The sequence below is a fragment of the Elaeis guineensis genome, chromosome 2 (genome assembly GCF_000442705.2).
Source record: "Elaeis guineensis isolate ETL-2024a chromosome 2, EG11, whole genome shotgun sequence".
In the NCBI taxonomy this organism is placed as follows: domain Eukaryota; kingdom Viridiplantae; phylum Streptophyta; class Magnoliopsida; order Arecales; family Arecaceae; genus Elaeis; species Elaeis guineensis.
Genome location: NC_025994.2, coordinates 117,982,775 through 118,006,627, shown reverse-complemented (window position 1 = coordinate 118,006,627; position 23,853 = coordinate 117,982,775). Strand labels below are relative to the sequence as shown.

At 40.0% G+C, this 23,853-nt stretch overlaps 1 protein-coding gene across 3 annotated transcripts; it reads left to right on the top strand.

Annotated features, from left to right (window-relative positions):
- The first annotated feature begins 13,366 nt into the window (after positions 1–13,366).
- LOC105041572 (kinesin-like protein KIN-13B) lies at positions 13,367–20,627 on the top strand. Of its 3 annotated transcripts, none has more exons than XM_073252993.1 (13): positions 13,367–13,468; positions 13,606–13,861; positions 13,968–14,165; positions 14,345–14,539; positions 14,821–14,928; positions 16,769–16,846; positions 16,925–17,006; positions 18,157–18,316; positions 18,403–18,705; positions 18,790–19,008; positions 19,095–19,566; positions 19,647–19,712; positions 19,786–20,291. In XM_073252993.1, the coding sequence occupies exons 2-13, from the start codon at positions 13,694–13,696 to the stop codon at positions 19,963–19,965; spliced, it is 2,229 nt and encodes a 742-aa protein (XP_073109094.1). In that variant the 5' UTR covers positions 13,367–13,468; positions 13,606–13,693; the 3' UTR covers positions 19,966–20,291. The 3 variants fall into 3 exon arrangements, 1 of the variants encoding a protein (XP_073109094.1); XR_012139226.1 differs by adding an exon at positions 20,375–20,627 and having other exon boundaries at positions 13,380–13,861; positions 19,786–20,166; XR_012139227.1 differs by lacking the exon at positions 19,786–20,291 and having other exon boundaries at positions 13,379–13,861; positions 19,095–19,345; positions 19,426–19,566.
- The last annotated feature ends 3,226 nt before the right edge of the window (positions 20,628–23,853 follow it).

Here is a 23,853-nt window from a genome sequence, read left to right as displayed (position 1 = left end):
ATTTAATTTCAAACAAAGCCTGGAACGTGGAAGGCGGGCAGCGCGACGTCATCCGCCCATACGTCCGCTTGTGAAGAGAAGACTCGGGAAGGGGACGAAATGGTGGAGGGACCCAGATCCCGATTGGGTGCACTAAGTCCAAAAATCATGCAATGGTCTAGTAAACTACCAAGTCAAGGTCCGTCAGGCGCGGGAGGATGGATAAATTGGATACTGGATGGGATCAAATATTAGTCCGTCCATCGCATCAAATCACATCCTAAAAGTGGATTTTGCTCAACGTACGCATTCATTAGCCAAAACGCGTGGACAGCCCTTCTCCTATCTCGTTAATTTTCTATATTATCGGTGCGAATGTGGGCACACTGTTATCACGGGCCATGCGCGGAGCCGAAGGAACGGGTTTTTTTCGACGAACCCTACCGCGAGGGTGACGGGAAGCGCATGCACGAGGGTTGATGCGACCAGCACAGTCGCGTACGCTCCAGCAACTTGGCTAGTGCACGGCACGAGGCGGACCCGGGAAAGATTTGGAGCTTTACGTCCTCCGTTGAACTTGATGGCTAGCTCAACTATAAAGTAACACGTATAAATATATGTGTATTACATTATTTTTTTAATATTATTTTATGGTTGGACTGGTCCACCGCCTAAATAGTGGATTTGACCTACCTAGCAACCACTACTGGAGGACTGACATATGGTAAGTTATATATTATTTTAATTAGAGAATGACTTCTCGATAGTTGTTAGGTGCTACCAGATCTATCACCTACAGCATTCAACTTCTATCCCTTGATACAACATTGTTGAGAAATATATAGGGATCTCTATATTTTCTTATGAGATGATGCAAGCCAATGATGTGTGGATAACTATATTAAGACTATATCGTAGACTCCTAGTGATTTCTGAAGTTTTAGATTTTTTTTTTAATAGTGGCAAACGTATTTACTCTATAGTCCATATTGGTATAATACATATTGTTGGTATATACTGACTGACCTCCATACACCAACGACCGACGGATGACTCCGACCGACGACTCCGATGGACGACTCCGACGGACGACCCCGACAGACGACTCCGACCGACGACCGACGGACAACTCCGACCGATGCCCGACTCTACCAACCGCACCGACCGACGACTGCCGATAGTAGCTTCCGACGTTATCCGACTGAAGGAGTGTCGGTCGGGCAGACCCATTCTGTTCCCAACCAGTCGAGCGGTGGAGCCCAAATCACCGACTCACTGTCGGGGGCGGCAGCCGACGTCCGACCTCAGCGAGGTATTAAACCGACCGACGGTGTCTCCGGGTCATCACCCGACGTCCCGACAGTCGAATACCGATGTATGGTCGGCCAGCCCGCCCAATGACCGTACGACCGCTATGGGCTGTTGTCTTGTCAAGGACATGCTGTGCAGTCGTCCTGGGGCATTGTCCTGTCGAGGACATGGGTTCGTTCTGACAACCCGCGCGATTTGACAGTCCACGACGAATTGACAGCTCTCGGCGATTTGACAACTCCTCAGTTGTCTGCATCATTAATGGCGGGACCACGCCGCGTTCTACTATAAAAAGAGGTAAGGCAACAGTCTTAGTAAGCTCTCTCTGACGCTCTCTCCAGCTCCCAAGCTTACCCGAGCCCTCTCGAGCTGGGCCTTTGATTTTCTGCTGTTGCCTAGTCTCTATCTGACTTGACCGTCGGAGAATCCCCGCGAAGGCATCTCCGGTCTGTGCGGATTCCTCTTGCAGGTGCACGATGCCGGCGGTCGGACGGCGACGGGGGATTGGCCGCAACACATATGATTTATCTTAAAAAAAAAAAAAAACTACACAGACAACAACATAACACTTCCGAGACGACTAGACCTCAGCATCCGCTTGATGGTGCTGTTAATATTTATAGAAACTTGCATTTGATGCACCAAGTGAACAGATCCTTAGGAGCATCAAACAGTTGGTTCTTGAATGGTATCCGTTGGAATAAATTTTTGTCATATAATTGATCTCAATCGAAGTCCATCTCGATAAAAACCGATCTCATCAAAAGATCGTGATCCTTAAGAAGTCGATCTCATCAAGAAATCAACCTCATCTAAAAATTAAGATCGACGAAGGTCCGACCTCAATATCATCTCGACATTTCGACAGTCCAAATTGAAGATTATATCGGTGAATGACCAGTCTGTTTCTCCAGTGACATCGATGAGAAACCGATGTACTTGTCTATCACAACAGTCCTGATTCACAGATCGGATTCTTCAGCTATCTACAGCGTCGGACACTTCAGATCGGTCATCTACCAACCTAACCTACTAACTTTACTTAGCGAGTCCGGGACTGCTGGCACATGGGTCACTCACTCCGAATCGCTTCTAATCAATTTTTATCTTACTTTGGCTAGTGACCGATTTGGATATCGACATCGGCCAAACAGCTGGTGGTCAAGCGAGGCTGCCAAGCGAACATGTCGAGTCACATCAAGTTGTATCATTCTGAGGTCATACCTTAAATGCTTTGCTCCGTACCATGATAGGACACCACAAAGTCATTAGTTATGCCACATACGTATGATAAAGCCTGCCATCGTGACCACTGGCACGTCGAACAAAAGACATGCCTACTGACAAGACTATTTAAAGATGTCCCATGCGGCTCCATATGATAAAACGTTATTGGAATATATTTCTATCCTTTCGTCCTTCATCCTGCTCTCTCTATAAATAGAGATAAGAAAAAACCTCCAGATAGTACGCATATCCTAATACTCAGAGCCCGAAATGCTGTCTCACTCGCTTCTCCATCTCTTGAGTTGAAAACTGATTTGGACGTCGGAGTGTCTTTGTCGGAGCCATCTCCGACATGAACTTTTTTTACAGATTTTTCTGCTGCCACCGAACGTCACTGGTCATCCTTTCCATCCGATCCGAGTTGATCTTGCCTCCGTTCGTTGTATCGCGAGCTCTCATTTCCATTCTTGATTCTCTCGACTGTGTCTTTTCTTCGACAAATAGTTCTTCCTCATAAATTTTTTGCCGTTCTATACTCAAGCACGACGATCCGACCATCCTACCGGAGATGAGCTGCAAGAACATCCAACCGTTAGCTTTTGTTTTCTTTATTTCTCTCTTTCTAATCCTGTGGCGTGCCACAGCTAAACTCTAATACGATACAGTTATATTTATTGTGCAGTACAAACAGAGAATCCGTTAGGCATGACGAGTTGCCTGATGATCTTTCGTATTCATGTAGAACAAATGATGCAACAACAATTGTTTGGCAAATATGATAATATATTAAGCACTAATCTCAATGCCCACTGTGCATTACACCATGTTATCTCGATGCATTATAAACCTAAACTGCAACCTTTATTTAATATGATCCATAATAAATTACTAAAAGGGAACGGGAAGGTAAAAATGAATAAACTATAATAAATAAAATATATTTCTCTATAATTTCTTATTATACGTAATACAAAAAAATAATATTTCATATAATTTAAAATTTTTTTGGTACACTAGAACTCAATTCTAGGCATGTCACATACGATGCTTTCTTGAGAATGAAATTTGTCACCACTTATATGCTTGCAACTAAATGGTGACTAAGTCCAATATAATGAACCACTAGAATCTTCTAATATGCATTCAAATAGGATCATTGACGAGCCTCAGAAGCCTTTGCCCGAATGTAATGCAATGCTAAAATAATTTCAAGATAATCTTTGCAGTAAAAGTTCTTTGGGAGATCTCTTTTTATAGACATCCAACTGCATCGATAGAAGCCCAATAAATGTACATCTTTAATTTACTCATATTTTTCAAATCTCACCAAGGTGGTAATCTATTTTTGCTCATCTTCTTCTAGATCCTAAGTTGAATGAAATCGAATAAACCATACTCTATTTATAAATGTGAGAGGGAATGAACGAACAGATGTCTTAAAGTAAGGGATTGCGTCCCTTCACTTAAATAGATGTATTTTTCGGATGTATTGCATTCCTTCAATGAAAGGACCCATCTCCTGGGCCTAAACACAAATTGAAATGTTGTAATTTTTTAAGTTTAAATCAAGAGATGCCTCTCTTGATGTATTCTCGTTGATAGATGAACTTTTCGGATTTAGCATCCAAGAAATGCTTTTCTTTGATACACCCATTCAAAACCTCAAAAAAAAGATCCATTAAAAAATATTAAATAGTTAAATTTTTGTTATAGCCCAAACCAAGCCCAATCTCAGCCCAGCAGACCCAAGCCAAAAAAAAAAAAAAAAAAAAAAAAAAACAGGGGAAATCAAAACTGGGAAGAAGACTTCCGATAGGAGTCTTCTTCTCCGGCGAGACCGGGCGAGATCGGACTCCTAGGACCCCTCGGAGTCCTAGGGTTCCCTATAAGAAGACCCCCTCTCCCTTGAGACCGAACATCGTCCTCCTCCCTCTCTCTTTCTCTCTGTTTTTCTCGATTGAAGCCGCGGACACCGTTTTGATTCTCGTCGTAATTGCCCACCGACGAGGTCACCGGAGGCCGAGGTGAGTCTCCTTCTTCTTCCCCTCTTTCTCCTCCTTCCTCCCATACCTTTATGCGTGACGGCCGGCGACGAGCGTCGCCGATTTTCGGTCGGGAAAAAAGACTCTGTTTTTGGACCTCTTTTTCGTGAATTTTCCGGCGCCGGTGATCGAAATCGATCGCCGGCAATATTCCTCCGTGACCGGGGGAATGGCCCCCTCTGCCACCGGCCTCCGTCGTGGCCCGAACGGTCGGTCAAGGCCGGAGAACCACCGCCGTCCTCTGTTCGGCCTGGAAGGAACCAAGAAAAAGAAGAAGAAGAAAGAAAGAAGAAGAAAAAAAAAAAAGAAAAAAAAAGAGAAAAAAAGGAAAAGGAAAAGAAAAAGAAGAAAAGAAAAGAAAAAAAATATAATATAATAATAATAATAATAACAATATATATATATATACACTTATATATATATATATAAATAAATAAAAAATAAAATAAAAAAAATGATGAGAGAGAGAGTTTCTCTCTCTCTTCTTTTAGTCTGAACCCTGACTTTCTCTCTCTGGAATTAGACTTTCTTTCTCTACTTTCTCTCTCTAAAATTTTCTCTCTCTAGATTGTTTCTCTCTCTTGATGGATTTCTCTCTCTCTAAAGTTATTCCTTTAGGATTAGCGAAGTGGAAGGCTTCATTGATGATTTTGATCGAGTTTAGCGAAAGTCTGATTTTAAGTAGATTTTGATTTTGGGATTTGTTAGATTTAATTTTGAATTAAAATTAATGTAAAAATATAATTTTGGATAATAGGCACAGAAGAATCTCCTAGAAGTTAGTCAATCTGTTCATTCAGTACTCCGTGAAAGGTAAGTAATGAATCATCTTCTCGAGATATTCCATATTTATTCTGAAAATAAATAATTATTCTCTGAAATTATGCATGAATTATGAAATTATGTTTTGTAAAGAAAAGTGCTTTTGAAATATGATGGTACGTCGAATTATGCACATATTCAGTGAAAAATTATGATATATTATGATACAAAGTTTTTGATACAGATCGGATTTATGCTCTCAGCCTAACTATGTTTCAGTGGGCTCCGCCAATGGAGATTATACGTTGGTACTCAGTGGATCCTGCCAGTGGGGGTTGTGCGCTGGTATTTGTGGACCCTGCCAGTGGGGGTTGTGCGCTGGTGTTTGTGGACTCTGCCAGTGGGGGTTGTGCGCTGGTGTTTGTGGACCCTGCCAGTGGGGGTTAAATGTTGGTCATAGTCGAGGCTGTTGAGTTACGAGTGTTTTGCATCGAATCGGATTTATGATTATATTATATGTGAATATTTGAAAATATTTGATTTGTATTAAATCAGCATAAAATATACTTTTATGTTTATTTGCAGCATTATTCTTGAAAATTATATAATATCTGAAATATCTGGTAGAGATACTTGTTACTTACTGAACTGTCTAGCTCATTACATTTCTTTCTATTTTTCAGATTCAGATAATTAATTTCGAGCATGGGACGAAATATTGGGACAGAGCTTTTAGATGCGAGATTTAGCATTGTCAACTTCAATAAACTTAGATCTAATATTTTATTGATTTAGTAAAATTTTATTGGACGTAAGACATTTGATTTAATTACTTGAATTACAGTTGAATAATAATTATTTGAATTTATTCCACTGTGATGCATTGATATCGTGATGAGATGCCTTGCATGCTTATGGAGAGAGTTCTTCATGAGTATGCGGCGGTTGCCGCGACCCTCGATTCACGATCTCGGATCGGGGGCGTGACAATTAATATGGTATCAGAGCATAAGTGGATAAATTATGGCACATAGAATTTGACATAGTATGAGTGTAGGTGGGTAAACATTAGGAATATTGGGACGTTAAAGTATGAGCATCATAATAATAAAAACATCAAAAGTTCAGTTAAGAGAGCAATAGATAATAAGACTCAATAGATTGATGGTGAGCCATGCTCCAGATATGGCAAAAATCATGCAGACAAGGATTGCTATTGGAATACAGGTGCTTGTTTCAAATGTGGTCAGATGGATCATAAAATTGCTAGCTGCCCGCTAAATACTGAAAATCAAATTGGCCAAAGAACTCATGAAGGACAACATAAGGGTAGTGGACAGATTTCTAAAACCCAGGGAAGAGTCTATGCGTTTACTCAACAAAATGCACAGGCTTCCAACACACTGGTGACAGGTATGAAAAAATTTTGAGGACGAAATTTCTTTTTAGGGGTGAAGAATGTTATAGCCCAAACCAAGCCCAATCTCAGCCCAACAGACCCAAGCCCAAAAAAAAAAAAAAAAAAGGGGAAATCAAAACCGGGAAGAAGACTCCCGATAGGAGTCTTCTTCTCCGACGAGACCCGGGCGAGATCGGACTCCTAGGACCCCTCGGAATCCTAGGGTTCCCTATAAGAATACCCCCTCTCCTTTGAGACCGAACATCGTCCTCCTCCCTCTCTCTTTCTCTCCATTTTTCTCGATTGAAGCCGCGGACACCGTTTTGATTCTCGTCGTGATTGCCCACCGACGAGGTCACCGGAGGCCGAGGTGAGTCTCCTTCTTCTTCCCCTCTTTCTCCTCCTTCCTCCCATACTTTATGCGTGACGGCCGGCGACGAGCGTCGCCGATTTTCAGTCGGGAAAAAAGACTCTGTTTTTGGGCCTCTTTTTCATGAATTTTCCGGCGCCGGCGATCGAAATCGATCGCCGGTCATGTTCCTCCGTGACCGGGGGAATGCCCCCCTCTGCCGCCGGCCTCCGTCGCGGTGGTCGTGGCCCGAACGGTCGGTCAAGGCTGGAGAACCACGGCCGTCCTCTGTTCGGCCTGGAAGGAACCAAGAAAAAGAAGAAAAAGAAAAAGAAGAAAAAGAAAGAAAGAAGAAGAAAAAGAAGAAAAAGAAAAAGAAGAAAAAAAAAAAAAAAAAAAGAGAAAAAAAAGGAAAAGGAAAAGAAAAAGAAGAAAAGAAAAGAAAAGAAAATATAATATAATAATAATAATAATAACAATATATATATATACTTATATATATATATAAATAAATAAATAAAAAAAATAAAATAAAAAAAATGATGAGAGAGAGAGTTTCTCTCTCTTCTCTTTCTTCTTTCAGTCTGAACCCTGACTTTCTCTCTCTGAAATTGGACTTTCTCTCTCTAAAATTTTCTCTCTCTAGATTGTTTCTCTCTGTTGATGGATTTCTCTCTCTCTAAAGTTATTCCTTTAGGATTAGCGAAGTGGAAGGCTTCATTGATGATTTTGATCGAGTTTAGCGAAGAGTCTGATTTTAAGTGAGGTTTTGATTTTGGGATTTGTTAGATTTAATTTTGAATTAAAATTAATATAAAAATATAATTTTGGATAATAGGCACGGAAGAATCTCCTAGAAGTTAGTCGATCTGTTCATTCAGTGCTCCGTGAAAGGTAAGTAATGAATCATCTTCTCGAGATATTCCATATTTATTCTGAAAATAAATAATTATTCTCTGAAATTATACATGATTTATAAAATTATATTTTGAAAGAAAAGTGCTTTTGAAATATTATGGTATGTCGATTTATGCACATGTTCAGTGGAAAATTATGATATATTATGATACAAAGTGTTTTGATACAGATCGGATTTATGCTCTCAGTCTAACTATATTTCAGTGGGCCCCGCCAATGGGGATTATACGTTGGTACTCAGTGGACCCTGCCAGTGGGGGTTGTGCGCTGGTATTTGTGGATTCTGCCAGTGGGGGTTGTGCGCTGGTGTTTGTGGACCCTGCCAGTGGGGGTTGTGCGCTGGTATTTATGAACCCTGCCAGTGGGGGTTGTGCGCTGGTATTCTGTGGACCCCGTCAATGGGGATTAAACGTTGGTCATAGTCGAGGCTGTTGAATTACGAATGTTTTGCATCGAATCGGATTTATGATTATATTATATTATATGTGAATATTTGAAAATATTGAATTTGTATTAAATCAGCATGAAATATATTTTTATTTGCAGCATTATTCTTGAAAATTTTATAATATCTGAAATATCTGGTTGAGATATTTGTTACTTACTGGGCTGTCTAGCTCATTACTTTTCTTTCTATTTTTCAGATTCAGATAATTAATTTCGAGCGTGAAACAAAATATTGGGACAGAGCTTTTAGAAGTGAGATTAGCATTGTCAACTCTATTGAACTTAGATCTAATGTTTTATTTTTAGCAAAAATTTTATTGGATGTAAGATATTTGATTTAATCACTTGAATTACAGTTGAATAATAATTATTTGAATTTATTCCGCTGTGATGCATTGATATCGTGATGAGATGCCTTGCATGCTTTGGAAAGAGTTCTTCATGAGTATGCGACGGTTGCTGCGACCCTCGATTCACAATCTCGGATCGGAGGCGTGATAATTTTAAATCATTATTAAAAAAAAAAATATTTACTTATAAAATATATCAGGGCGATCACAGCAAAAATATGATAGCGGTCCATCATAGGGTCCTTTCTTCTGTAGATCATGCTTGGTACTAAATGCAGCACCCACCCTTCTGAGGTGTTGCCCATGAGACGAAGAGCCATGACCCACCCCATAAGCTCTCTTCATTATAGCCCAATCCTTATGGTCCTTCCTCCTTGTGCGGGGATCCACCTGGCTTGCGTTTGATCCTCCTCTCCCTCTCAACGTGATGTGGAATTAATCTACAACCCATCCATTCTTCCATCCAATCTAATCTTCCATCAAAAGTGCACCACTTACCACTTTATAGTGGATTTCTAGCTTTCCGGTAAAGGGCGATGTTCCACACTCTGAAGGCCCACCTCCACCCTCTCCATCAACTCTTTTAGGCCATCCAGTATATTCACACCACTCACACACGCTGCCAATAACGAAATTACTTTCTGACTAGATTTTTTGGATAAAATCTTAGATTATTACAAAATAGTTGGATCTAGTCCATAATCTAGGTGGACCAAGAGACACTATAATACAGATTTATTGAGGTTGATCATGGTCGATCATGATCTTTATGATTGGATTTGAATGGATTTGGATCTTTAATTTGGTGAGGATGTCAAAATTTAAACAAAATGAATACGTGGGGAGATGCGTGTTTAGTTCCATGTTAATTACAAGTTGGAGAGATCTTAAATAATTATATAAAATTAAAAAAATCAATTAAGTTTTGATAATTAATTTTTTTGGATGAGATTCTTGTTGTGACAAATGTGATGCGTGCATAAGCAACCCAATGAAACGATGCGGGCTTACCTACTTGTCAAGCGGGCGGCGGCCGGACTTGGCCATTTGCAGCAGGATGTGAACGTGGGAAGCCTTGCAATGAGTTTTGTGTCTTAATCCAATTGGCCAACATGAGCTGGTCGCCCATTCAATCACAAATTCAGAGGAAAAATCATAAGAATAGTCCGGTGCGGGAATTAAACTGAGTGTTGTACATTAGAATGTCTTTCTGATGATCTTGGAGGCCCACCATTGCATTATAATAATAACCACCGTTGTTATCACCGTACATCCTTCCTTAGGAGAACTAAGCCCATTATTTGACAATTTCGCTATCTTTTTTGGTGAACAAAGAACAAAAGAAAAAGAAAATGCATTCAAGAACCTCTAGAACAACAAAAACCTATGGAATCTCTGTAAACCAAAAAAGTTAAAGCAGCAAGAAGAGAAGTTGAATTCCAAATTTCCTCTTGCCTATGAAGATTTGCCAACCAATCAGCTGAAAAATTTGCCTCATGGAAAATATGGACCGCCTGAAAGAAGTCCAAGGTTTCAATCATTCTATGAATATCCATAATTAGTGGATTAGATTGTTTGCTAGGACTAATATCTTTAAGATAGGAGATGACCACCATCGAATCCCCTTCCAAAATAATCCTCCAACTTCGAAGCACATGAACAGCCACAAAGAGACTTTCCCAAGCCGCTCTAAGTCCGACTTGAGGTACTAATGAAGCCATAAAAGTTCGAAATCCAGCATAGAGTACCTCGCCCAAATAATTTCTGATGATGAAACCAGCACCTCTACTGCCTTGTTTAAAAGATCCATCAAAATTAATCTTTAGTGCATCCCGGGAGGGACGTTCCCAATGAACCATGGGAGTGACCATTGCTGTGGAGCAACTAGAGCTGCAGGAACTCCTGTACCAGGCAGCACTAAAAACAGCAAATTCCTTCGCCATGTTGAAGGATTGAGTTATAATTGAAGCGGGGGGGGGGGACCTCAAGATGTTCAAAGATTCTCCCATTTCTGACAGACCATAACATTTAGGCTATATAGGCAATTATAGATCTCTGCATCGGATGACAACTATTAGTATAAAGTCTAGAATATCTACCAGTGATGTAAAGGAGGAAGTGATGAACAACAAATCAGCAATCAGAAGCCAAGTCTGACGAGCCACCCGACAACTAACAAGCACATGATCAATATCCTCACAGGTTCCACAAATATCACAGTTACCCTCGGAGATAGAAAATCATGAGTCGGAGAAATTATTTTATTATGTGAACAACAGTAAAACTTAATGATCTGTAATCTAATCACTATTTCAATAAATTAATGAATTATAGAAATTATATCTTGTAGAATCCATATCATGATTGGGCAAAATGCAAACCTTAATTTCTAATAAAATAGTGAATGGCAAATTTTGGAAGGAGATGATATTTGGACCTAACACCTTGCTCAAGTGATCATATATTTTTCTTTTTCTGCTCAACTTTTTGAATTATCCTGCAAAATTTGGCAGCACCTTTGTTGGTTTCACGTATGTATAGGTGTATGCTTGTGCATGCTCGCCAAGATTTTTGTGTTGCCCTTTTCTTTTATATGCGTGCGTATTTGAGCATGCGCGCACGTGTGTGGATGCATGTATGTATTGTATTGCCCAATCAAGAAGCATTTAGTATATCTCATATATCATATCATTTGATATAATATTAGATGTGCCATCAAACCTTAAAGTGCAATTTGAAAGTTGGGAGAGAGGGGAAGGGAGAAGAAAGACAGTAGTGAGGGGAGATTGATCAGGTAGGAGAGATAGAGTGGAGGCAAGAGAGAGATTGGCGTAAGAGAAAGAAGAGAACAAAGAGAGGAGGGCGCAGAGGGCAAAAGCTAAAGAGGAGAAAGACGAGATAAAGCTCGGATCAGAGTCGGTCCGTTATCTTTTAGGCCTGAAACCAAATAAAAAAAATAAGATCTTCCCTATTAAAAATTAATATATTTTAAATATTAATTTTTATTAAAAAATTAATCTACATCTATTTTATGATGTAATATTTTTTATAATTTTTTTATAATCAATATTTGACGGTTGGTTTAAAAATAAAATCACTGGAACCACACCAATTTTGATGTTGTAATTTTTATTTGCCCATTGCATTGATTTGACTTTTTGCAATCTTCTCTTCTTTTTCTTCTTCTTTTTTTTTTTTTTCCTTCTTCTTCCACGATAAAATAGTGGACTCGCATCCTCTCTCTTTTTTTAGCAGAAGAGAGACTCCTTATCCCCTCATTCCTGAGGCAAGGAATATCCTCCTCCCTGGCCAATGTCGTCCATAATTAAAGGGACGATCCCCGACGATGACAATCATAGGCTCTGATGACCGACGGCAGTCCAACGGTATCGAAAAGATCAAATCAGATCTTGTCCGACTTCAGCTTCGGGCAGGCTCTATCTGAAATTTATTCAGACTCTATTTTACAAAGCCCGAACCTGATTCAAATTTCAGACTTTTTTCAAAGACCGACTGAAAGCTGGCCCTGTAAGATGGGCCAGAGATCAGTGCAGGCCATCCACAGTGATCATATTAAATTGATGGGGATCTCTATAATTCTTCTTCTTATTTTTTATTAAGAAATGAAGATAATTCTGATCGTTGATCATTAGTGGGTAGTAGACATCCAAACCAGGCCAGTTCAGCCTAAGCTTAAGAGCGATTCTTTGTGCACCACACACAGTGCAGAAATTCAGCACCTCGTGTAGTGATTGGTCATTGCGTTGGGGGGAGGGAGTCTTTGAAAAAAAAAAATTTTATGGGTGAGGAGGGTTTTTCGTGCCAATCACTGCACGCGGTGAAGCTCATCCTGCACCACGTGTGGTGCAATAAGAATTTTGTTTAGCTTAAAAGTGATTTTTTGTGCATCACGTGCAATGCAAAAATTTAGCATCATACGATGATTGGTCACCGTGAGGGGGGAGGGGAAATTGGAGAAAAAAGAATTTTTTTTTTATCAAGAAGTTTTTCTGCATCAATCATCGTGCGCAATGCAATAAAAATTTCGCTGAGCTTAAGGGCGATTCTTTGTGCACCACGCGCGGTGCAGAAATTCAGCACCGCACGTGGTGGTTGGTCATCGTGAGGGGAGGGAGTCGGGAAAAAAAAAAATTTATCACGAGAGAGAAGATTTTTCGTGTCAATCATCATGCACGGTGCAGCTCGTTCTGCACTATGCTGTACCGTATGCGGTGCAATAAGAATTTTGCTAAGTTTAAGAGTGATTCTTTGTGGACCGTGCTCGGTGCAGAAATTCAGCAACGCGCACGGTGATTTCAAGCCTTCATGTGGATACCTGTCAGGACCTCCGAGTGCAGCAGTACAACAAACAGCGTCCGAGCCCAGACCTGGTCCGACCAGTAGGGCCCCTGCCGGCCCTACGAGAAGAGCCGAGGATGCAACCCTTAAACCAGAGCCCAGCCCAAGCCGCTAAATTTTTGAACAAATCGTCTAGGTGGGGCAAAGAAAGAGGCTCTAGAAGATCGACCGCGTCGGACACTACGACGACCGACCCCGCCCCAACCCCCTCGCTTTAAGAAGGCAGCGATACCATATCGAACCCGGCCGACAGCACGCAACCCCCGTACGCACCCTCCTCCCACGTCCCGGCCGCTCCCCACTCCCTACGTTTGAAAAATCTTAGGTCCCATTTCATGAATCGTTCAGAGTTTCTTTCTTTTATATATAATATGTTCTAATCTATCATTGCCGCTGTGATTACTTTTTCTTGGTTTTGTTTTAAACTAAATCTTCCCCAACGACCATCTCACCTTTCAAAAGGGGGTCGGTTCTTCTCTGTCTTCTGCTACCCACCGTTCGGCCGGCCGACGGCCTCATTGTGATCGATCGTAAGGAAAAGGCCAGAAAGATGAGCGGCGGGGCTGTGGGTGGGAGGCAGGTACCGCCGCGATCCGGCAGCCACCAGCGGCAATACTCGTCGGACCACTTCCTCGGCGGCGGCGGCGGCGGCGGCAAGTGGCTTGGTTCCGCCGCCGTCAACAACCCCTATCCCTCCAGCTTCGCTCCTTCCCAGCAGGTATTCCGATCGATCGCCGTCTTATCCCTCGAGATCTACCCGAAACAAATGGATTCTTGGCATTTGAGATCAAATTTTGATCGAGTTCCATTCGATTGGTATATAGGTCGAGTACTCGAGGGCGGTGCGGGGCGTGAACAGAGGGACGGACGGGGAGCTCTTCTTGTCGGTGGAGCCCCCGACGTCGGCATTGGGCTCGTGGTCTTCGAGCCAGAGGAGGAATGGGAATGATTGCATATCCGCCGGCCAGCTCAGCCCTGGGATCTTGGATCTCCACTCCTTCGACACTGAGCTCCTCCCTGAAGTAATTCCCTCTATATTTGCGTTCATATCGCCATTCCGATAATTTCTTAAGTTTAAAAGTGCCCGAATTGATATATTTAAATGTTGCATTTCGTATCTTAAAACTAGGCCTACCATGTGCAGTTTTAGCAAGCCACAATTTTGTCGCGGTTTTGCTAATTTGTTTACAAACATGGGCAGATTCCGATTCCTGGATTGTATGATGGTGTTCAGCCATTTGGATATGCTCCAGGTAGAGGCTTTGATGATTCGGATCCAAGCTTTTCTGCCAGCAAACAGATGAGTATGGCTCAATTTGTGGGAGAGAGCAATCCCTTGAGAAGTTTCTCAGCAGACAAAGAGAAGCTGGCCTCTGTCGCTAAGATCAAAGTCGTGGTATGATATCTTCAAATTATTATTGCCTCTTAACCTCAAATGGCTTTTAATATTTTTTCAAAGTGATATGATCATAACCTCTTAAAATAAATCTAATGTCTGTAATAATAGTGGCTTCCTTGAGTTGGCCGTAGTGCGTGTTTGTGACATTAGGCTGCATGTTCTGGACTGAAAGGACATAGATGCACTCTCATGCTCATGTTCTATGCACTGGCTAAAAGGTTATCTTTTTAACTTAAATGGTAAAGAAACCTTCTAATAGTCTGGAACTCCAAATGCAGGTGCGTAAGAGGCCGCTTAACAAAAAGGAAATAGCAAAGAAAGAGCAAGACAACATCACAATAGAACCAAATTCGAACTCTCTTACCGTTCATGAGACTAAACTGAAGGTGAGTGTCAAGTGGATCACAGAAATTCTATTCCTCGTTTGTTGTATTTTCTTCTGTTATAGTCTTACGATGACTACCTTATTTAACCATGAAAACTTTAGTTGCCAATTTCTTAGTTATTTTTTGATGAAACCTCTCTGGCTAGTGGAAAAGGACTAGGGTGAAGAACTTGACTCCATGGGACATGCTATATGATTTGTTCATCATTTTTGCCCTATGTGATTCATGGTGCATTCTTCCTCACCAAGTTGTTTGTGTACATTGTGATGCAGGCACTTTAGCGTGTGAAACTATTGTTTTCATATCAGAACCATTTTTCAGAGGTTGAACCATTAAGTGAAGCAGAGATGAAGGGGCCACACATGCTTGCAAGCATGTCTCTAACCAGTGACCTTATTCCTAGAATTCTTTGCCTTATATCATTCTGGGATGATGCACCAACCTGAGCTCAATCTTCAACCGTCACAAATTTGACAAAATTTCTAGAAAAGAAAAACCCAATCCTCATATAATATATGCATTTAAGCAAATATTTAAGACAACCCCTCCCCTAGTCCCTCATCACCTGTAACAGGAAACTAAAAGGACAAAAAGACCCAAAATATGGGGACCGCAGCAACTTAATAGAAAACCCACATGTGCCCTACAACTGAAAAATATGGATTCAACATGATCTCTTGATCCAAATGAATATGAAACTTCCCTAGATTTAAGCATATGAAGGTCCTAATGCATAATCAGGGCTATTAAAATTTATGTCTCAATTCAAACCTGTTAAACATTAATTCTGCACTACAAGATAAAAACCTGATTCGTCAGCATCGTAAAACTCATGAATCAGATAATTCATGGGTCTCCATTGTACAACGTTGCAGCCCACCAAACTGTCCCCTAGATGTTGTTAAGTTACAGCACTTTATTTTCAACAGATGAAAGTTAAGATCCACGAGCCAGTAAAAATACTGAAAGCCAAGGTTCTATAGACCTGAAGGACTTGGCAGAAGCTAGGATGATGTAGTGAGGTTTCCCGTTTTTCTTTTGTTTTTGTTTTTTTTTGTTTTTGTTTTTTTTACTTCATTTGCCTCCCTCACAGCAACAAAATTGCTCTCAACCTATTTTATATCATGATGCATTGCCCTCCATGATCAATATTATCTAGTCCTATCCCTTGTATGAAATCTCAACACATGGTCCAATGAAATTGAAAACTTTCAGATATCATGACTAAATTATTTATATTTGTGGCCAGGAAATGTATTTTACCACATGATAATTTGAAGAATCAATCATGTATTGTTGGAAACATCTCGCTGACTAAAATTTTTTCCTTCAGTTGATTAAATCCCATGCCCTTTCCATTATCATCTTTTGCAACCTGAGAAATTGAATAGAAAATCCCCAAAACGCTTGTGGGCAACAGTGTATGCAACTCTGTTGCTGCCCACTCTGTCCATTGCCTTTTATGTGGCCATTGTTTTACAGTAAGAATTGAGGGTTATTTTGTCACCTATCTCCTTTCATGGGCTAGGAACAAGGATTTACAAGATTACAACAACCAAGAAAAGTAAATTATGTTGATTGCTTCAATGTCAGGAATCTAGAAGAGGGAAGCCACTCATTGTAAACTGTGATTCCTATCACTATTTCTTATCCCACTCTGCTTATACGTGATAGTTATCCATGTGTTCTCGTCCAGAGCCTCATTTTTGTTTCCTAGCTCTTTGTAACATAACGTTCGCCACCTGCAGAGGATTTTCCAATATCTGTGTCGATTCATAATTTTTCAGTTAATATTGTAGAGTGTATGCTGTTCACCTCTGATCTTATTATCTTCCTGCAGGTTGACCTGACAGAGTATGTTGAGAAACATGAGTTTGTATTTGACTCTGTGCTGAATGAGGATGTTTCAAATGATGAAGTGAGTGCAAAATGATGATGCAAAATTTTCTTGAGGAATATTCTCTTCACCAAGATTTGATGTTTCTTTGATTTCCAGGTTTATCGAGAGACAGTTGAGCCAATTGTCCCTGCAATTTTTCAGCGTACCAAGGCAACTTGTTTTGCTTATGGACAAACAGGCAAGTGATTGTGTATTCATATACTTATATGGAGAAGTCAACAGATGCTGCTTTAATTTGCTTATGGAAACCATAGATGTAACATTTTTCATGTATTGCTTCTAGTAGCTTTTTCATATGCCAATGCTTAACATTTTGGTAGGGTTTGTGACATTCTTTTTGCTGTTTTGATTCTCGAGAAGGTGTTTTTTTTTTAAAAATTTCTGGTAGTTTGAAAAAGATAATTCTTGCTAATAAATTTTGTATTGGGCTTTGTCCAATTCTTTCCCTCAGAAAAAGATAATTCTTGCACCATTCGTTGGTGGATTTTTTTTTTTTTTTACTAACATCAATTGTATTTATTATTTATTTAATATGCAAAGCATGAACCAACTTCCATTTTACTCCTAGTTAAAAAGCATCCTATATTGTCTTTTTCTTACTTTTATGACCATTTCTTATAATTTGTCCAACATTCTATAGCTATTATATCTTTGATACTTGTTTCCTTGATCTTTTGGTACACGCCATTTTTTTTGTTTATTTTCAATATGCAGAATCTCCAGCACTTTGCTGATACTTTGTTTTGTGTTATTGCAATTTCTCATCATTTCTGAAACAGTTGCTGTTATGCTATGAAAACATCACAATTACGCTACTGTGGCAGCTTATGCCTGTATGATCTGAGATGGGTAAAGATGCATTGATGGGCTGGGATATTTGTGAACTCTGGTTTATTGTGCTCAAGATGACTTATTTGGTTCAGACTTCAGCAGTTACTTCCTGAAATCCTTTTATTCCATGATCGAATTTCTATTATGCCAGTAGGTTGCTTTTGTAATAAGAAACTCAAATGTCTTAATATAAAGGCACTATTGATTTACGTCCTTTAGGCATTGGTTTGGTGTTCTTTTGTTTCTCCCACTTTGGATGAGGTCAATAGGTGGATATTCTCATTCCCTGCCATGCTTTGATTTATGCAACCTTTTGCATGCAAATTGCATCGTAGTTACATTTTGTGGGGTACTTGCAGCTCGATTTTCAGATTATATATATCTGAATTCATGCTTTTTAGTGCCATTGCTGACTGTTATAGAGCACATTGCTTTTGCTATCTTGGTCTCAAAAGAACTTGTATGAGCTTCTATTGTTTTGACCTTTTTTTGATTAGGTAGTGGAAAGACATACACTATGCAACCACTCCCCCTTAAAGCATCGCAAGATATTCTGAGACTTATGAAAGATACATACTGCAATCAAGGTTTTCAGTTGTTTGTCAGTTTCTTTGAGATATATGGTGGGAAACTCTTTGATCTTCTAAATGACAGGAGGTTTGTCAAAATTATTTTCACTTTAGTTGTGAAAATTCTCCTTTTTTCTTTTGTTGGGGGTTGACTCTTGAACTTGGCTTTCGCAGAAAACTTTGCATGAGAGAGGATGGTAAACAGAAAGTTTGCATTGTGGGTTTACAAGAGCATAGAGTTTCCAATGTGGATGCTATCGGGGAGCTAATTGAAAAAGGAAATGCAACCAGGAGTACAGGTACAACTGGTGCGAATGAAGAATCTTCACGATCTCATGCCATTCTTCAGCTTGCTATCAAAAAGTCAGTAGATAATAGTGAATCAAAGCCACATCGGATTGTTGGCAAGCTATCCTTCATAGACCTTGCAGGCAGTGAGCGTGGTGCAGATACCACCGATAATGATAAGCATACAAGGTAATTATTCAATGGATTTCTTCACCATAATTGAGGGAATGTAGGCTCTCTGTGCTAACAAGTAAATCCCCAAATACAATGCAGAATTGAAGGTGCGGAGATCAATAAAAGTTTGCTTGCACTAAAGGAATGCATTCGAGCACTTGACAATGATCAGCTACATATTCCTTTCAGGGGAAGTAAATTGACGGAAGTTCTGAGGGACTCATTCATTGGAGATTCCCGCACTGTAATGATTTCATGCATTTCTCCAAGTTCTGGCTCATGTGAACACACTCTCAACACGTTGAGATATGCTGATAGGTGATTGTTTTCTTTTATACTTGTATCCATAAGAATCACATATTCTTGGTTTTATTTACAGAAAAGAGGCTTTATTTTTTGGCCAGGGTGAAGAGCCTCTCAAAGGGCAGCAACCCCGGGAAGGACCTTCCACCAGCACTGTTAAGAGAGTCAACTTCTTTACCCTTATCTTCAATTGTACCACCTGTCACCACCCTTGAGGGCAGCAACGATGAAATTGCCATTGAAAAAAAAAAATTTGGTTTATCAAAACAACCTAGAAGAGAGACATCTCCACCTTTTAATGTGGATCGTGTCCCCAACAGGAAGGAGAAGGTGCAGGTGGCTACATTAAATGGTGATTATTTCAAGGAGCAGGGAAGCAAGGGTTTGACAACTGCAGAAGTGTTTGATTTATCTTCAATGGCATATGAGCAGGGAAAAGCTTTGAGGAAGGGGAAAGCAGATATCTACTCGGTTTCATCTTCAGAGGATAGAGCGAAGAGAGTTGATGCACCACATCAAAAGTGGAAGGATGTGGCTAATGACGTTGAAGATGATTTGAGTGCTCTATTACAGGTAGGAACTCGTTCAACACCAAGTATAGCATTTTCTGTACAAAGACAACTATTTGACACATGATAGTTGGTGAATCTCAGGAAGAGGAAGATCTGGTGATCGCACATCAGAAACAAGTGGAGGAGACTATTGATATTGTTAGGGAGGTAAGTATCTTTATTATATACGCTAGAGTGAATGAAAACTGCATCTGGTAACTTCATTCTTTTGTTTTTACAGGAGATGAATCTGTTGGTGAAAGCAGATCAACCTGGTAACCAGTTGGATGATTACATTTCAAAATTGAACGCTATTCTTTCACAGAAGGCTGCTGGAATTGTAAATCTGCAGGCTCGTCTGGCTCGGTTTCAGAGGCATCTGAATAAGCACAATGTTCTGCTTCCTTCTCCAGGGCCATGATTTAAAATCTTTAGACGCTTACCACAGTTGGGCATAATTATATATATCGATGAAGATCTATGGTGCTAAATCAGCCCCCATTCGACCAGGTTGCTATCTCTCTAGGCGATGGCAAGAATGGCTGTTTGTTTCTGTGTCATCCCGTTGTATCGGAAAAGCTATAACAGGATCCACGGTTCTTAGTCACTCAAATATCGATAGGTATTTTGCCTGTAAATCTTTACCTTTGACCCCTTCATAGATTGCTGATTATTTGTTGACATAAAAGCTTGTGTTATTTTCCTTTTTTCCCTTCAATATATCTATATTGCTTTTTGAGGTCTTCATGCTTTGAGCTGCATTTTGTGTAAATATTTTCGTAAATATATTGACCAGATCTGTCTGAAATAAGTGCATCATAATATTCTAGGCTTATATGGCTGCGATTGGAAGCTTGGGTGCTGCTATTCTATGTGTTATGGAGGGCATCCGCTGTCCGTTCCGGCATTCTCTCTTTGGATTATGACCGAATACTTATCGATGGAGCAACCTCGGATATCGAGAGAAGATTCAAGAAATCAAGGCAAGGCAATTTTATATCGTCGGTTTCTGTCTGATCTTTGGGGCGGATGCTTGGTGACCCCAAGTTCAGGACCTTGCCAACGACAAGGATGATATTCGATTTATGCCGATCCCTAGCCATCAGTCTATTTAACTACGTGAATGATCTCTGAAATCTCCTAAATAATTTTCAAAATATGGGCACGATCTGTGTCTGACATCCACGATTAACAATACTGACCCTCAGATTAGTGGATAGATTTCTCATCCTAATTTGTCAGATTGTGGTTTAGTAGTCTAGAGAATTAGGATCTAATGATCTATCAAGTTTCAGCTTAACAACTTAAAGCTCCACCTCTACATAAAGAGGTAATAAGAGGATCCTTACATAAGTTCAATTTCAGAGAACGTCCTCATGCTCTTACTCCATTTTTTTTTTACACTCTTTTCTTTATTATTCTCAAATTCTAGCTTACTTAAGCATCGAAAGGTCCTCTGTCCAAAAAATTCTGATGAGAGTGAACCTCCCTTGTAGGTTTTCTTTTGGTGTTTCAATCCTCGAACGATATTTGATCTCAGCCATATCTGCATTGAATTGGAGTCTTATAGGAATGTTATGATTAGAGAATCTTTTATTGTTACAGTTCTTCTCATCTTCTTCGTTTGTTTATTTAATTGTACATATTTAAAATTAGGAGAGATTAGGTCCCTTCCATAACTAACTAGGCTGATCATGATTTTTGGTTGGAAAAAATCCCAGAATAAATGAACCGTGGTCAATGTCTTTGAGGGACGAGACTTGAACAAAAAATTATTAGTTTAAATTAAATTAATTTATTATATGTATCTTAGGTCATTCAATAAGAAATCATCGTGTCATCCAAAAAAATGAATCTTTCTCGTTCAAAATAGCAAAAGCTGTCTATTGGCCAATCATAATTAACAATAAATTTTTTTTATTTAAAATTTTTAGTTAAGCTTGAATAATAGTATATTTTTTTTTCAATTATAGGTGATGTGATGGCTTCTCATTAGGGGGTCTAAGATGCGTGTTGTAGGAGTTCTAATTAATAATTCTCGACTTGGGCTCCTGTTCCTCCAGCATTGAAATCCTTTCCCTTTTCAACTAGATAATGGGTTGTACTACCAGGATAGCCGTTGCCGGTTTATCATTGAGGACATTCTCATACTCTCTGATTCCTGGTAAGAAGGAAAGCAGCCACACTAGAACGTTCGTGCATACTCTCAATCCTCGGGGAAAGAATCCTTCGACGATGCATCTAGATGCTGTCCTTGACCTGTAAATGGTTGACGGGCAGTTAAGTTTTATTCGCTTATTAAGTGGGACAAGTTACTGGCTTGAGGTGTGACGTAGTCGCATGGCGAAACGCGTGAAGCAGGCAATCATGGCTCTCTCTTATAGCGTGTGTGCTGCTCGCCTTCTTCACCAATTCCTTCCCGCCAGGCCTAGAGACAAGCAAGCATGAGCCCTTGGGAAGCCCCAAATACCCTCTGAAAGCTAGATGGCTTGTTTGGAACAAGATTTTAATTAAAATCTTCATTTCTCTAATGAGTGTAGGGTGTTTTGCCTCTACCTTTAACTAATTTTTTTTTTTTTTTGATTTTCAAATAAAAAATCATTAGGAAAGAGCAAATTCGGAGTTGCCAATTTGAAGCTATAACAAACAAACCTGCCAGCTAAATTACTCAGCAATCAGTTACTGTTACTTCCACTATATAATAGCAATTTTAAATAAATAATTATTAAAATAATGGCTATTGTTTAAATTTGTATTCCACAATATGATGTGGGGTCTCAAAACCCCTTTTTTATATTTTTTTTTATTCCCCCAACAGAACACCCCTGCACCCGGCCGATTTAGGAATGCGGCCCGATAAATCAGCACCATCTGGCTGTTGTTCGAATCGGGCGCCATCTGGCGTTATGAGAAATTCTTTGTGCACCGCGGGCGGTGCAGAACCGTGCGCAAGCCCTTCTCTTTATTATTTTGATTTTTCGACCAAGACCCGAGACCAAGTGACATTTGTTCCAAGCTGGGTTGAGATTTTTTCGGGACAGGAAATCGTCCAGCTTATTATTACAGGCCCCCAGGCTTGGTCCAGTCAAGACGATTCCAAAATTGTAGGCCCACGGCTAGTAAATTGATATCTCAGCGAGAACAAGATTTGTTTTCTTAATTAATAGACTTTGAGTACTTCGGCTTGATCACCAAAACTATTTCGTAACTTTTGTGATTAAGTTAATATCTGGATTTTTGTTGGGAATGAACCCTTATGGACAACTCAAGTTGAAACCTTTTTATTTTTTGATAACGTGGTGTTCTCGAGTCATGTTGGATCTCTCTTTTTCCTCTTTTTTTTTGGATGAAAATACTGGATCTCATTCAATACAGACTCTAGACCAAGCAAATTGAAAATTTTGAGGAGGCCTGGCACAAGGCCCTAAAGACTCCCACACCTCCCTGTTCATCATCTTTATTGATCCCACATCTCCCCACCAATCATCTATTATCCTCCGTGATAACAGTAGGAATATGTATTTTTGAGACATGTATTAATGTAGCAGCATATTGCACTGGAAACTTAATTTGAGAAGGACCGGTTGGAAGTTCGTTTGTAAATTGCTGAAACTATTATGCGAAGAACCGTGCTAATGTACCACATAAATCCCACTTAAATAAATTAGACAGATGTCACTTAACTTTCACATGTTCCTTTCATTGGCTGTTCGTACCTACACTTTTTGTACTGTCATAAAAACGCTCTAGTGAAAATTCCTTGTTTATTGCAGTAGATGAAGAGGAGAGGGATAAGAGAAAACATCAAAGAAAACAAAAAACTAGAGACAACAAGAAAACCCAAGCCGGAAAAAATATATGGGGTCCAACCACCACAGACCAGCCCCGACCTAGCCCGAACCACCAATTGCCATTAAGGACCCAGCACTCGTTGGGCCATGCTTCAATAGAAATGTTACACGTCACCTCTGCAATTTCTTTGTGCAAGTTCTCTATTCATCCCTCGAATTCTGGTGGAACAGGATATGCGAATGGCACTTCACTGTCACTGGGTTACTGCCTCTCTCGTTAATCTGATCTGACTCCTTAATTCTTGAAACGGCGAGTACGGTGTCTTTGATTCGAAAGATCATCCACGGGAGAGCAGAGGGTAACTCTTGTCGAAGGGATAAAACCAACGGAACGCTAGGGGCCCTAGAGTGGTTTCAGGAGAAAAAGCTGCACCAACATTCCACCAGCCATTGGAGCACAGTGGTTCATTTGATGAGTTCCATCTCGCGGTAAAAATAATATGAATAATATCCACCTG